The 15,907-nt window shown below is 42.0% G+C and overlaps 1 protein-coding gene across 1 annotated transcript in view; it reads right to left on the bottom strand.

Moving 5' to 3' along the window:
* Positions 1-5,214: 5,214 nt before the first annotated feature.
* si:dkey-112m2.1 (transmembrane protein 132C) overlaps positions 5,215-15,907 on the bottom strand; it is a 187,084-nt gene continuing 176,391 nt past the window's right edge. The window contains exons 6-9 of the mRNA XM_020053152.3: positions 15,417-15,625; positions 11,952-12,228; positions 8,950-9,141; positions 5,215-8,608 (exon numbers count right to left, since the gene is read on the bottom strand). Of these exons, the coding sequence (XP_019908711.2) occupies positions 7,580-8,608; positions 8,950-9,141; positions 11,952-12,228; positions 15,417-15,625 (1,707 nt within the window). The 3' untranslated portion in view covers positions 5,215-7,579. The remainder of the gene's footprint in view (positions 8,609-8,949; positions 9,142-11,951; positions 12,229-15,416; positions 15,626-15,907) is intronic.

Below are 15,907 nucleotides of genomic sequence, written 5' to 3'. Positions count from 1 at the left end.
ACAGGCGACGTCAGGTCAGGGCAGTGAATACATGTGAGAGCAAGCACACGTAAAGAGCAAAGGCAGACAGGCTGACAGGCTGACACCACCAGGGTAATGGACCTGCCCGAGGCTCTTCTCTGTTCTTCTCTCACCAAACAATACACGCACAGACACAGAACACACAAACACAAACACAATAGGCTATGCACACAGACACGAACACAGACATACTCTAATTGTGAACACAAACACACACACACAGACACACATTTTACATTTTACTATCCTTGTGGGGACCCAAAAAGTATTATGCTCAAAACCCCTAATCCCAAACCTAACCTATACTCCACACCAAAATGCAAACCCTATCCACAGTTGTCATAATGAACATCATGTGGACCTGCAAATTGTCCCTGCAAGTTTAAATTGTCTTTGTTTTAGCTCTATGGATCTTTCCTTGGAGATTATTGGTACTCACAAGTATAGTTAAACCTATACACACACAGGAGTACAGGCACACAAGCATACGAACATAGAATGCACACCAATACATTACTGTACATTCATAAAACTAGCTGCACACTATCTCTAACAGATGCCTGAGAGAAACGTAGAGAGAGAACAAGAGAAAAAGGGAAAACCAATATGGAAAATAAATATATTTCTGCAATGCAAAATGTATGTAGAATATATGATGAATATATGTCGAATACATTTAACTCAATTCAAAATTAATTTCAGGCATCAACATTTATTTCACCTTTCACTCTGCAAATGTAAACGGTGAAATACATAAAATAAATGTATAAATACATTTAACTTTATTCAAAATAAATTTCAACTTTTATTTCCGAAATGTATTTGAAAATGAATAAATACATAAAAATTTTGTACAAATGTATTTCACCGTCAACAATGCTCTCATTACAATTGTAATGTATTATAGAAAATGCATTACAAAATGTATTTTGAAGCCCATATTAAAATGCATTTTTCAGATCCTGTGAAAGTAAAAAGATGAAATTTAATTACCGACAAGTTGATTATATCACATTTACGTGTTAAAACACATTTTATAGATATACGTTACCAGAATACTTCATCTTAGTATTTATAGTCTATCTTATTGAAATAATCCTGTTTGGAGTAGTGGTTTGAGCGCATGACTGCAGAACATAAAGTCACAGCTTCAAAACACCACCTGGCTGATGCTGCGCTATATTTAGACATGCATTTTTTAAATGTATTAAATAAAAAAAATTATATATATTTAACAGGCTAATTTCAAACATTTTGACCTATATTTACCAAAGGCATTCAGGAATATATTTTCCAAATGTATTCAAAAATATATAAAAAATACATATATTTTCTGTATGGGAAAAAACAAAGGGATAAAGAGAGAGAGAGAGAAAAGAGACGAGGGATGGATATAGAAAGACAATAAGAAAGGATAGAAAGAAAAAGAGAGGGATAGAGATAAAAAGAGAAGAGAAAGAGAAGCCGTGGTGAGCGCTAAATTGATTAGAGCTCCGTCAAGGGCTCTGAGAAGCACCTCTCCTTTAGAACGGGCTGATAATCTCCCCTGTCAGCCCTCAGCTACAGGCTGTAATTTGATAAATCACAAGCCTGAGATGAAGTTAAATTAGGCTTGGCAGCGTGGAGGCCTCTCTTCTGACACAGATCATCGGATCCCTTTTTTTACAGCACATTAAATATTGAGAGACCTGTTCTGCTGCTACAGCCTCATATTAACAGATGTGCTATCTAATGATTTGTGCCACCACAAAGAAAGAGTTGCCCGTTGTTACAGAGCCTTGACGACAGTGCAGGTCCTTTGGTTGAGTGTAATTAAAAATGATCAGAAGTGTAGTTCTTTTGAATGCCCATCAAAACATCTATAGAGCACAATATATCCAAAAGCCAGTCCTTGTAAACGTTACGTCTTTAGAATTGAGCCGAGGTTTTCAGAACCTGTGGTTTTTTCTCACATGGGTAACTGAGGGCAGTAGTCACTTGAACTGGGACAGGGGAGGAGAGCAGAATAGGACCCGATTCGAGACAAAGTTTGCAAGTTTCAGTGGAAGCTATACTGAGGCCACATGACAAAATATTGCCTACAGTGCAAATTAAGCTTGGAAACCTTTATCAACATGTTCTGGGAACTGATCATCGGACAGCAAATTAGAAAATAGCACCAGTATTGTCTGAAAGGAAACTTCACTTAAACAACTATACAGGTCAGGATACATGCGCTCCCCTATAGAGGACAGTAATTCTACTGACTAAATATTTTTTATTGAACAATTGAAGTGTTTTGTTGCCGAGTATGCCTAACTTCCTTGAAAGATCAGGTCTTGAGAGGTGAATATTAACATCTAAAGACAGCCTGTTTGATTAGCTTCATCTCCCTTTTGGCCATACTCACCTCTATTAACTTCTCTATCAGCACACTTTCTGACTCTATTAAATGTATTTATTTGGATCCCCATTAGTTTCTGCTGAACTGGGTTCCACGTCTTGAACCAAGAAAGAGTGAATTTTTTTTCTCCCTCTTTGAACAAGTGATTAAAGCTTACCCAAGACCCTGTTCATTTCACATACCATTTGTCAATTTAACAAAACTCACTGTGTGCTACTGTGGATACAAACCATCCACCTTGCTCTTCTTCAGTCTCGACTATTTCTTCAATTATGCGATTACCATTAGCAACCCCCTACCTCCCACACAGCACAAATATTTTCAAAGGCAGCCATGTCTATTTGATCAATGATTCATTTTTGTGTACAGGACAGAATTAACCACTGTATCTTTTTTCTCTGCATAATTATTTTGAATCAGGTGCGGTGGTTCAATACTACCCCTGATGAGTGTAATCATCTGAGTGTTTATGTTTGTCAAGGTATAGCACACTTATCATCTGTATGTTGAGAAACCCTAATGATAAGGGTACAAAATATTTCAAAACAATATTTTCTATTTAAATAAATGTGACTTTGCTATGATGGGCGTCTATTAATTGACTGTGATCTACTGTAGAGGAATAACAATACCGGCAACTGTCTTAAATAGAGGAGCCGTTTTATTTGCAGAATCTCAATTAGGATCTCATATAGGTCCGAGGTGTGTGAATGACTAAAATAAGTGTGAACCACATGGATTTAAAAACTGTGATAAATAATTTCTATTAATGAACTTCATTGTTTCTGGGTCTGTCCTTGCACTGCGGTGCTAATGCTGCTTGATTGCTGTGCATTGTATACAGGATGGAGATGAAGACAGTTTACCTTAGCCATGTTGATCCTGTAGAAATGGTATGTTGGGGGGTAAAGAGAACAATGCAACAGTCAGAGCTCTTAATCGCAGTAGGCTAACTCATAAATCAATTCATATAAGCACACACACACATTCATCCCCACTTATCTATCACTCATGAAAAACAATTAATTTCCCAAAACACTCAATCGCTCTTACAAATTACTTTGCTCTGGATAAATGCTACACCACTCCCACAGACATTAATTCCTTCTCTTCAAGGCATTTAGATCTGAACATCAGAAAATTGACTGAGCTATCTGATTTGTCCCAGATTGGCGTTTTCCACAACACCATTTCATTTTATCACATAAGTAGCTACAATATGTAATAAACAAAAGTGCAGCGGATGATTTCAGTTTGAGTCATCAGGCAAAATGGTGTGTTGCCTCAAAACACACATAATACCGGCAAAGTCCAATGATCTGGATGAGGCCTCATTGCGTCCCACTCTCCTCTTTACAGGTGCTGGTGCTACAGCTTTATTAGAATATCATTGACATCTGGGTTGTTAAATGGATACCATAATTTAGCTTGAAGAGTTGCATAGAAAATGTCACATTAAAATATAATAAAACCCATCTCGGTAATCATTAATTAGCTTGCTCTTTCATAACGTGGAGCGAGGCTTGTGTTATAGGGAAGAAATACACATTTTCTAGAAGCTGTACAAAAGGCTTTTGAATGTAACAGAGCTGGAGAGGAAGAGCATCTGTTGAGCTGTGACATACACTATCTGTAGAATACAAGTCAGTTATAAGATTATTGTGAAAGTATTTTCCCTCACTGTATTAGGTCCAATTAGTGTGTGTATTGCTATTTTTGCCATGGTGCTGTAATGGCAGCACATCATGAAACCCATTGGAGAAAGATGTCATTGGGAAATATGCAGTTGGAATATGTTCCAAAATCTCACCATTTTGTTTATTTTTTGTTTGAGTGTTTAACAAACACTGTGTTTTTTGGTGGCTGATTTATTTGTTTAGTTTGATAAATTATCCAGCTAACTAATTTAAACCTGAGGAAACTGTGCTAACTCAGGACTTATAAACCAAATGAAATATGCAGGTTCCCAGGAGATGTGATTCTTTGCTGTAAAAATATGGTTTCAGTGGCAGTTTCTATTTTCTTAAACCCAAAAACAATGCTACATAGGGCTGGGGTCTGTGAACAATAGGCCTGCTAGCCAACTCCACCAACATGATCATCCAACCTGTCCTTCCATGTAGCACACATGTGGAATGTCAGGCGATTGGAGGCCATCACCAAGAACAAGACACTACCTGAAGCTGAGAAGTTCAGAAAATGAACTTGCCTCATATCTTTCTCTTAATCACAGAGGGTATAAGACATTTGAAAAAAACTTGTGTACTTGTGCATGACCTGGCCAGAAAAACCTCAGCTAAAGTCTTCCTCCCCTATTCATAAGTGACAGACTGCATAATCGATCAACCGGCAGATTGCTATAACATCTAGATAGCTAATAATAAGTGTAAAATACACATCAGGGTATCAGAATGATCTAGAATGTGTCAGGAATGTCTGGGCAGAGGAACACAACTTGAAGGGATCTCAAGACGCCATAGGCTAGACCAGATCAGGAAAAACTCACACACAACTTTAAACAGTAGATTATAGTAGGTTGTTTCACCTGGTTTTGTTACAAGGTATGCACATTCTGTAAGTCTCTCTGGATAAGAGTGTCTGCTAAATGACTAAAATGTAAAATGTAAAACATTTCTAATGTTTTGGCAAGGTTTAAAGTAATGCACTGGGGAAGCAGGCTTGAGAATGACTTATTTCCCCAGCTTCCTGTCTGGCACAGGAGGCAGTCTTTTTGCACAAACGTCAATGTCAGATTTGTACTATGGATACATAGAGGGATGAATTAATGAATTTAACAGAAAGAAGAGAAGTAAAGTAGTTACCTTTAGTTTTAATCAATCCAGAGGCCATTCTACAAAGAGTAAGGGATGGACATCTGTGAGTCTGACTGATGGTATGGGAGGAGGTGTTGGGAATGAAAGAATCAGGAGTTAGAGCCGTTTACTATTTAATCTGGAACTCGGCAGCAAATGTCATAACAATGTAGTTTAATGTCTCCCTTTACTAACTTGCTATACTGATCTGCACCAACCATTGGGACAGGTAATAGACCAGTAATGAATTGTGTGTTTGTCTTTTAATACTGTATGTCTCAGAGGTAGTGAAATAATTCAGAGTGATTATGGCCCCTCCAAAAGTGGAATAAGTAGATAACATTATTTAATTTAACAAGACATCAGCAGTTACTCTCATCAAAATGTACAGGTATGTTCAGAATTAAAGTAATGACATAAGAATTGTGAAAAACCTGCATGAAGGTTGCAGGTTAAACCTAGAAATTGGAAACAGCCATGGGAATCATTACTGTAACAACAAAATAATGTCACAAGCGGTAAGGAGTAGACACGTTGTCTTCTAATAAAAAGGAAAGAAAAAAAGGAATCAGAAACACTATAACCTAGAGATTCGGTATACATAATGGTTTTGACAGGGAGATGTGTGAGAGATGAACGTGTCTCATAGGGAGGACTCAGCAGTATGTACACATTCCAACGAATCAACGGGAACATAGACAGGCGTTGTCTTTGTTTTCAGTAGCATGCATTTTGGTCTCTGGAGAACAAAATGAAACGCAAAAAGTAGGACAGACTAAAGAAAAATTACAAAAATACAGAACACTTTACAAAATGTTGCCTCTCATACCCCAAACTGATTTCCCAGCTTGACTTATTTACAACTATGATAGATTAAATAGCTAACAATTCTCTCAGAGATTCTATAATTGTTCAAAGGCCGAGTGCAGTCTTTGTAACTACATTTTTAAATCATCACTCTGTATCTAATAAATCACTGAATTTATTTCATGAAAATAACTCTAATATTTGTAATAATATATTTCCCTGAGCCTCATTAAGACCTTGAGATGCTCAGTCTGATCATTTTGGTGTTACAGTTTGTCATATTTTCATAAAGGTATTTACATACTCTACTGACATTGACTGATAGGATTGTCTAGAGTGTCTAGAGTGAGAGGGCCTAGTGTATGCTGGTTTTAGTTTTTTCTTTAAAAATAGATGCCCAAATGAAAGCTACACAATCTGGTTAGGGGAGATCCTAACTAATTAGTGATAACTAACTAATCAACACAATACAAGGTAAGAGTGAAAACCTGCAGACACCTGGCCCTCAGTGAAACCGGTTTGACACCTGTTGTCTAGAGCTGACACCCTTACCCGATAACAGCTACTGGTCTAATAGTATAAACAGATCAAATTAGTCAGTACAAAAAAGGGCACAGTCACGATTTTCAAGATTTCAGAGGGATATTGCACATATGAATAAACACACAACTCTATTTCAATTTTGACTGCACCAGGCCTTCGATACCCACTCCAGGATGTATTTTTTAGTTTATTACTCATGATATACATAAAATTATGTTGCTACACATGATTTAGCACAATGAAAATTACCATTTAGTTCAAGGATATGTATTTTGTCTGGGATATGTTGTTTTCTTTACTTGACTTTACAGAATAAGTTGTAATGTGACAGACATAATGTTCTGATAACATTACAGGAAGTTGCTACATAGAACACAGCGATCCTCGGACCCTGGCTGTCACAGTGCTCCCAGCCAACATTAGCCAGGGAAATACTTATTCTATGCCTGGTATTATGGCTGTCTGCAAAAAAACATAAGGAGCATGCCGCCACCTACTATGCTGGAGTTCTGTTAATTTAGTACATGATTCAGTGCCATCACTCAGTTCTTCTGTTCCTTGACAATTTTTTCCCCCCAAAAAAACTACATGTAGCAACATTGTCTGGAGTGGGCCTTTAAAGACTGTAGGAATTTGCAGGGACTAGGAAAAAAAGCAACAACATCATATACATTAGCATAAAGAAATAATGATTAAAAAAGTTAAGAAGGGAGAACTGTGCCTAAAAAAACAAATGAAATAAGATTTTCTTTAATTAAAGACAAAGGAAAACACATCTCCACTAATTCAAGTGTCATTCAAGTGTCTACATATCCAATGTGGTGTCATATCTGATCCACCACCATTACCACAGTAACCATGGAAACAACACTGGCTGGAACACTCCATCTTGTTGTCATGACGAGGTCTAGTGCCAGTGTCAGTAAAACGCACCCCCTCACTCCCTCCTCAGTCTGAAGGCATTCAGGTGAGTTAAGAGTTACTCATTGGTCCGCTTAAATGACAAGCGCCTCTATACAATGTTCTTTGTAGCGTTCTCGTTCAACCTTTCCATGTAATTCCGGAGCTCTTGCGAGTCTCCCAGCTCGATATCTGGACATACCCACTTAATGTCGTTGGTCTGCCCGAGTGCCAATGGGCTTAGAACCGGGCATCCGTTACTGGGCTTGACGTTGGAGAAGGTGGTGAATTTGACCCTCTTCCTCTTTGTGGTGGGTGAGTTGAGTGACTCATTCCTGGCTCCCAGGCAGTTTCCCTTCAGGGCCCCTCCATTAAGCAGCTGGCTGCCCTCCTCCAGCGTAGAGCCCAGCTCGTCCTGCTGCTGCTGCAGGCACAGACCCTCATCCTGGCCCAGCCACACCCAGTCGTGGGCGTGGGTCATGGCCTCGGGTGCCTCCAGAGGCAGCTCCTTGCTGCGGTACTTGAGGGCGTAGGAGATGCAGTTGATGAGAAACACCAGGATGGCCAGGCAGAAGACCCCCAGCAGGGCGTACATACCGATCTCAAGGTCTGTGAGGCTGCGGCGTGACAACAACAGGTCGTCCTCTGTGCTACGACCTCGTGGAAGCTCCGCCTGAGAAGGGAACTCGGCTGCGCCGTTGGCCGACAGCTTGTCCCCGCTGGGCCTTACTGGGATGGGGGCCTTGACCGTGGTGGTACCGCGGTTCATGATCCCGGCCTCCACATCAGAGATGGGGTCTCCGTAGTAGGGCGAGTCTGGTCGGGTTCGAATCCCAGGGCGGCTGTACGGTTCCTCAGAGCGGTTAAACCGAACACGAACATTTCCCACCCCGGCCGCCAAGATGGTGCGGCGCTTCACCTTATGGCAGATCTCGGATGATGTCATCTCCACATGCACCAGTAACCCCTGGCCTTCGCCCTTTGCCACGACGACGGGCCACTTCCATGCCGAACTTCGCTGTACTGACACCACCTGCTCGTCCAATGAGGTGGCTGTGAGGACAAAATGGGAGGGGTCATAGTGGTCCAGAGGTGTCATGGAGCCATCGCTGAACTGAAGCCAGGCACTGATGTAGGACTCCTGAGAACACACAAACACACACATTCCCACACACACATGCACACCCACACACACACACAAAGATACACACATATCAGTGTGACATCAATGTTGATCCTCCATTAGAAGGTAAAGTCTAATCAACACTGTCTCTCAGCCATTTATCTTCATCAAGAAAGAAATAGAAAGAGTGAACTATATATATATTTTTAAACTGTTCTGAGCAAATTAACAGCTATATAATGAAGGTAGATACTCAACTCCTTTATAATTTGAAAGTACATATCCAAATGTTAAACTAGACCCTCGTTAATACTTTCTCCATCTATTGCTATATATGGTGCAACAGACTGTGAAGTTACCTGTTTGGGTCTCTGCATGACTTCCTGTGTGGTAGCCGTGGCGACGATGGCCCTGTTGCTCCCTGGGCTGAGCTGGAGGGACAGAGATAGGCCCGAGACCAGCTGCACTCCCAGTTCCGTCACACTCACTTTGTCATCCAGAACCCGGACCATCCTCTCAGCCAGGATGGAGTCAGACAGGGGAGACACCACCTGCAACACACACACACATTAGTAGATATGTACTATAGATGCACACACACGCACGCGCAAACAAATACATTTTGGAACAACGTTAAATATTGAATTCTATATGTCCTGCACATAAGCATTCAGATTGATTCACAGTGTCCAGTAATAGATATTTGGTGTCACTTAGAAATTTCCTTTCTTTTTTGTCCATTACAATAACACCAAATTGATCAGAGGTACAGTGTAGACATTGTTAATGTTGTAAATGACCATTGTGGCGGAAAATGGCTGATATTAAATGGAATATCTACATAGGTAGATAAAAGTCGAAAAAGGTTTTGAGTAAGGAAAAGAATGGTTAAAACTACAAATTGAACGCTGCTGTTCCTTGCTTTCAACTTTTTTGGAAAGGAAAGAAAAAGGTACACAGTGGTCTCATGTTTTTTTCCGGAGCTGTGTGTGTGTGTGTGTGTGTGTGTATATATATATATATATATATACACACAGCTCCGTAAAAAAGGTTGTCACAGTTCACTGACCCCAGAGGCTGCTGGACATGTGAGAATGTAAACGTGAGTGATGTGTGATGAGAAGGGAAGCACTTCCATCCGCTTCCATTAGGACTGAGTCTCCGCTACACCCTCCCCTTCTCCACCAGCTGACCCCACCCCCCACCAACCCACAGACCCACGCCTCCAGTCCCTGCACACTGCCATAATGAACTGTCAGCACTGATCACTGCCTCATATGTACAGGGCCACGGGCCGGGCCAACAGCACTGTACTGTTAGAACCAGCAGACTAAATCTGCTGGGAACAAACAGGGCCAGCCGTGTGGAGCTGGACCAAAGGTCACACATGTAAGGTTGACAGCCTGTGGTTTCATTTCATACAATCTCCACAAATAGGCTGCACTGAGATGTTATCATAATGCAATTAGGTCAATTTAAGAATTGTTTAATATCTAAGTGGCACATGGATGGCTTTGAAAAGCTTTCTCTTTTAGCACACCGACCAACACATCATCCGATGGCTGATCTAGAATACAATAAGCAGAAAAAAAGCTTATATTATTCAATTGCATCTGTTGCTTACATCACATTATATAGAGTTAAATAGCAAAACAATTAACCAATCAAAGTAGCATTTGAAGCTTCAAATTATTTACTAATGCGTGTGTTAGGGCTTTAGAAGGAGTCAGAAGTCTGTTAGGGCTTGTCTGAGTCAGACTAATTCAACCAAAAGTATTTGCTCCACCTTCAGCAGGATTTCCTTCTGATAGTTCAACTCCAGAACTCTCCCGGTCAATTGCAATGATTGCTCTACTTTTTTATTATCAGATTTTAATTCCAAACAATTGAAGACCCTCTTGTTTGTAGCTAGATCTCAAATCATTCTACTGAAGCATGAGGCAATTTTGCTATCAAATAAAAGCTCCCAGCCCCTCTAACAGCATTGTCAATACTTCTCTGAGGCTGTTTTTCAGGGGGAGAGTAAAAAAGAAATAGAGAGAAAAGTATAGTGTTTTCTGCGTTTTGTGATCAGCATTAGACGGCATTAAACTATGCATTTTTTTGCTTTCAGTCTGAGTGTGTGTGTGTGTGTGTGTTTGTGCGCGCGTGCAGTCGAACCAGACATAAGGTTTATTGTGCTAATGTTATTCACTGTTATTGAGACCTATAGCCATTCTGTAACTATCCAAACAGACAAACAGGGAGACAACCAATTACAACCATAACTACCTACCGCTTCCAAAACATTTACCATAAAATTAAATGAATTCCAATTATACCATCATTTGCTATACATCATTAAACTATACTGTGGTTTTAGCTCTGAAGTATGACGGTACTACCACGCACCTACATAATACGGCCACCTCTACCAAAATGTGCCAGGGTTGTACTATGTTACTACCACTCATACCATGGTATAATGTGAGTCATGGAGTTCATGGTACTGTATCATGTACAGTAGATCTATACAGTTCTATAGATCTATACAGTAGATCTAAATCCTGCAAAGGTACCAAGAGTAGCTTTGATGTAAGATAGTACTTACATGCACTTCAATACTGCCATGCTATTGCATAGGGCTGGAATGTAGCCTAGTCCTTAAACGTGTTCTGTCAGTAACCAAAGTGAATCCCTAAGATGATAATGTGGCAAATCAAAGGGAAATATGGTATTTGTACCAGACTGTAGTTTGGGCTGATTTCCTTAAAATGTACCATTGAACTTTCTTCCCCTGGCTATTTCGATCCGGAGAGGAGATGCGCTTCCATGTCCCAGGTCTGGGCTGAGCAGTTGGGGCACCCTTCCCTGTCCCGCAGAGGGACCTGCTGGCAGTAATGATCTAAGTGGAATGGGGGTGCATAAGGCGCCTGTGAAGGGGTGTGATAGGAGGGTATGATTGGGTGTGCGTGTGAGTCTACATAACCTCTGAGAATCAGCAACCTTTATTGGGCATGCCAAAGGCTTACGCAGCTTTGTCAGTCCCTGATTGGCTAAGAGGTCTGTGCTGTGCCGAGATCGATTCCTCTGATTTCTTTTTTTTTTTTTAATGCTCTCCTACAACGATCCTCCCTTTACTTCATAAGCTGCAGTTGTTCCTGCTCTCCCCTTTCTCTCAGTCATTAGGGTATCTATCTCTCCCCTGCTCCCGCGCGCGCGCACGCACACACACACACACACACACACCGATGCTCCAGTCATCACTCTCTCACCCAGTCATCTCCCCCTCTCTGGCCCTTCTCATCACACTCACTTCATCTGTTCCGCACACACAAACATTCAGACCTCTGCCTCTCTGTCTCTCTCCCCCATCCCTCACCTGCAGCTTGGCCGTTCCGGCGGTGAGACCCATTAGGACGTGTCCCTCCGCTAAGCGAGCGACCCACTGGTCCTCTACCCTTAGTGAATCCTGGACCAGGTCAGTAACATCCGCCTGCCAGTCACTGCCCAGCAAGAAGTCCTGCTGGCCGTCCCCTGAAGCTCCTAGGGCCACAAAGTGTGTGAGAACCCGCACCGGGGTGCTCTGGTACTGTGGGACACAGGCGCTGTCTGTCCTCTCACCGTCTCCTTCTTCACCATCCCTTGCCTTCTCATACCTGGAGAAAACAACAAGGGGGAAAAACCGCTAAGAGGAGAGCGAATCAAATGAGAATGTCACCGCCATTACGACAGACACAAAAACGGTATGTGGCGAGTATGTTTATTCAAACTAAATCGCCAATCATCTCATATGAATGCTTTTCTGGCTTGATTATGTGTGACACGGGGATCAGACACGGACATGTGATTGGGGCCCTGGTGGGAATTCATTTGCATGAATCAAAAGGGTGAGCGTAGGATGCGCGGTAAAAACCATCAACAGAGAAACTGCTGCGACGGCGTGGCGACGGTGAATCAGCAGCAGCCTCCCGGTGCCCTTTTGGGAGGTACGGGTTCTGGCGGTTGACTCCTCTGTGGGCCCTACGCCACTTTCAGTCTTTCACCCTCCTTGGCTACTGCGTCACTGGGTCTGAGCCACTGTTGGGGCTGCATGGCTCTGAGTTACCTTCTTCCTGCCATAAACTGTCTCCTTTCTTTCCTCTCGTGTATCTTCTCCCAATGCATGGCCTTTTCAGAGGGTTCTATTCCAGCTGTTCCCCCAGCCTGCGCTCTGGGAGCCACTTTGTTTTCCTTGACGAGGTCCTGATGGTGTATAGTTGGGCAGGGACGGGGCTGGCCCCTGGAAGGTTCCACAGCCAGCCTTCTTTCTTTGCCGTGATCCTACAAACTGAGCTCAGACGCTTCCAGGATGCTTCGATTCTCCTTAAGATGTCTCCAGAACTTGACTGGAGTCCACCTGTGCCAAATTCAATTGATTGGACATGATTTGGAAAAGCAGTGCCTATTTAAGGTTAGGGACTCAGGATTTAGGGGAGGATGAGCAGAGCAAAATATGAAGAGGTCCTCGAAGAAACTATGACACGGAGTGAACAGGACACACCGAGGTGAAGATGAGTCTCTCAGCACGACAACAACCCGAAGCACACGGCCGAGATAACGCTGGAACGGCTTCGGAAACCAGTCTGGGAATGTCCTCGAGTGACCCAGCCAAGGCCCAAACGTGAACCACCTTGAACATCTTTTCCGGGAGACCTGAGTACTGTAGGTCACAGACACTCCTAATACAATCTAACAGAGCTTGCAATGATCTGCATGGAAGAAACTGCCCAAATGCAGGTGTGAAAAGAGGATAGAAGCATACCCAGGAAGTCCTCAACAAAATGTTGAGAAAGTGAAGGGGTCAGAATACTTTCCAATGGCACCGTATAGGCCTAGATACATACTTAATTATACTTCAAATTGGCAACAGGAACAAAACATTTTTTTAATATATATAATCTGTAATTATATTTTGCAAGTACATAAAATACATTTATATATAACCTTTTCCAAAAAGTATCCCAATTTTTATTGTATATATAGTCTATAATATACATGCATGGTAATAAAAAGCTAATAAAGTGGATCTTAAAATGTAATATATAAAAATACTTTCTAATTTATATCTAATATAATTGTGTTCAGCTCTGGGAATTAATTTGATCTTTTGATACAGTATTTTGTAAAATAGTTCTGTAATGTATTCCATCCCTCTATTACTCTTACTTGTCTCTGTCAATTCAATGTTCCTTTGTTTAAATCGAGGGAGGGATGGAAAGCCTTAGAGACCCAGTCCCATTCATCTTCTGTGAATAGGTTCATGCAGCAGCATTGCTGATGTTATTAGAGGCGACCCTTTTCCAGGGTGCTCAGTGACATTAACCTCCTGTAAACAGTGGAGCCCCATGACAGACCATAAACACATGGGCTACAGCCATTAACCTGAAGCCAATACTCTACATTGCGTTAACTCCTGAGTCTCTCTACCTTTAGAACTTCCTCATTCAGGTAAACTGCACATTTACTGAGGTGTATTCCACCAGGTTGTCTTGGGGAGTTGAACCAGTAACCTTTCGGTAACTGGCCCTAACCCTCAAACCACTGGGCTATATGCTGCCTTTCTCTGCCCTCTGAACACCTCCTCCTCCCCTCTCTGTGCTGTGAGCCAGGTCAGGTGGCTAGTGGAAATGTGACACAGACAGCGTCCATTAGGCATAATGAGGTATGGCAATACAGGCAGAAAAACAGACAAGTTAACATGCTGAACATGGCTGGCTTTAGGCAGCTGGTCTCCCCATTCCTTCCCACATTGCACCGGCTCATTCACCGGTGGGATGACACACACATGACATCCTAACCAATGTGACATTTGCGGGATGGAGAAGAATAAAGCAGACGGACCGTGTTCTCACAGACGGCTGTCAGGTCAGATAAGGTCTGTGTGTGTAATGAGCTCGCTTTCAGACACAGAACACAACTCGACTGGCCCCCTCAACTCTCCTAGCCACTGGACTAGAGCAATCAGGGACACAGAGACAGGGGCCCAACCAGAGGGGCATATGTGTTAGAGCTCCACCTGCTGGCCCCAGGGTTTAAGGGTTTAAAAGCAGAGTGCACTGGTGGATTCACTGTACAGTATATTGAAATGTTTTAAAGCATGTTTAAAATTAGTCATTTGCTGAAGAAGGTTTTCATCTGACTCTGTATATTGAGCAAGTCTACTGAAAAATCGACATAACACGTCTCCACACAAGGCATATAGGACATATGTAACATTTCTATTAAATAGAAATGTGAAAGAACATGAAAGACTATATTCTCCTCCCATTATCTGCCTGGTACAGACATTATTTTGCCAGCAAATCAATCTCACTGTCCTAACAAACACGATCAAGGTTAACTGCCTCTGTAAGGACAGTGAAAAAATGTTGTGCTGCTAGCAGATGTGTAAGTCTGGCATCTGGCTATCAGAAATGGAGAACGAAGTGAAAGAGAGTCACAACCGCAATTGAAAGTCCCATTCTTAAGCTATCCATCACCTCAGAGAGAGTATATGAGTCAGCGGCATCACCTGAGCATCCAACAGTGTTCCTGGTGGCAGTCCAGGAATAATAGCGGATGACAGGGTAGACACGATTATTAAGATATTACAGTCATTCAAATATAACCCAGAACTCCAGGTGAAGAATTTACTATATGTGGGCAGACGGTTACATTATATCCATCTACCAAAAAAAGATGTGGCACGATAAGATGCGATTATGTTAAAAGGGCCTTTTCACACTTTTAATGTAAGCTTATTACTCTGTACTTCAAATACCAGAGCAGTATGAAACAGGTTACCCTGTCTGGCAGAAGCGCTCACCTCCTGCCGCCGGCGGCCACGGGGACTCTCCATCCCTTGATCTGGCTGAGCTCGGGGTCGGCCACGTCGATGAGCAGGGGGAGGCGGGGCATCCACACATTCATCTCCAGCTGGGCGCTCAGGTAGCTGTAGGTGAAGTTCAGCACCATCCTCATCCGCCCCCTCGTCTCCTTCCCATTAACAAACACGTAGTCACAGCGATCCGACACCTGAGGGAGAGGAGGAACAAATAGGGAAACAAGAACGTCCAAGTTCAATGTGTAAGACAACCTGCTTTACCAGAGTGTTTTGTCTACAGATGACCAGGAGTTAATGATTAAATTATTTCCAAGTTTGTACAACTAGAGGAATAGGAATACTGTGTTCTTCAATTCTGCTAGTACGTTGATAACAGAACGTTTGGGATTCTTTGAATTATATTTAGGGATTTCTACTTAAGTAAGACCAAAAATGCAAACGTTTTTATAATTGAGTGTTATACTGGTAAATGT

Source organism: Esox lucius, chromosome 14, assembly GCF_011004845.1.
Source record: "Esox lucius isolate fEsoLuc1 chromosome 14, fEsoLuc1.pri, whole genome shotgun sequence".
Taxonomy (NCBI): Eukaryota; Metazoa; Chordata; class Actinopteri; order Esociformes; family Esocidae; genus Esox; species Esox lucius.
This window is presented reverse-complemented; position numbering and strand designations above follow the sequence as displayed.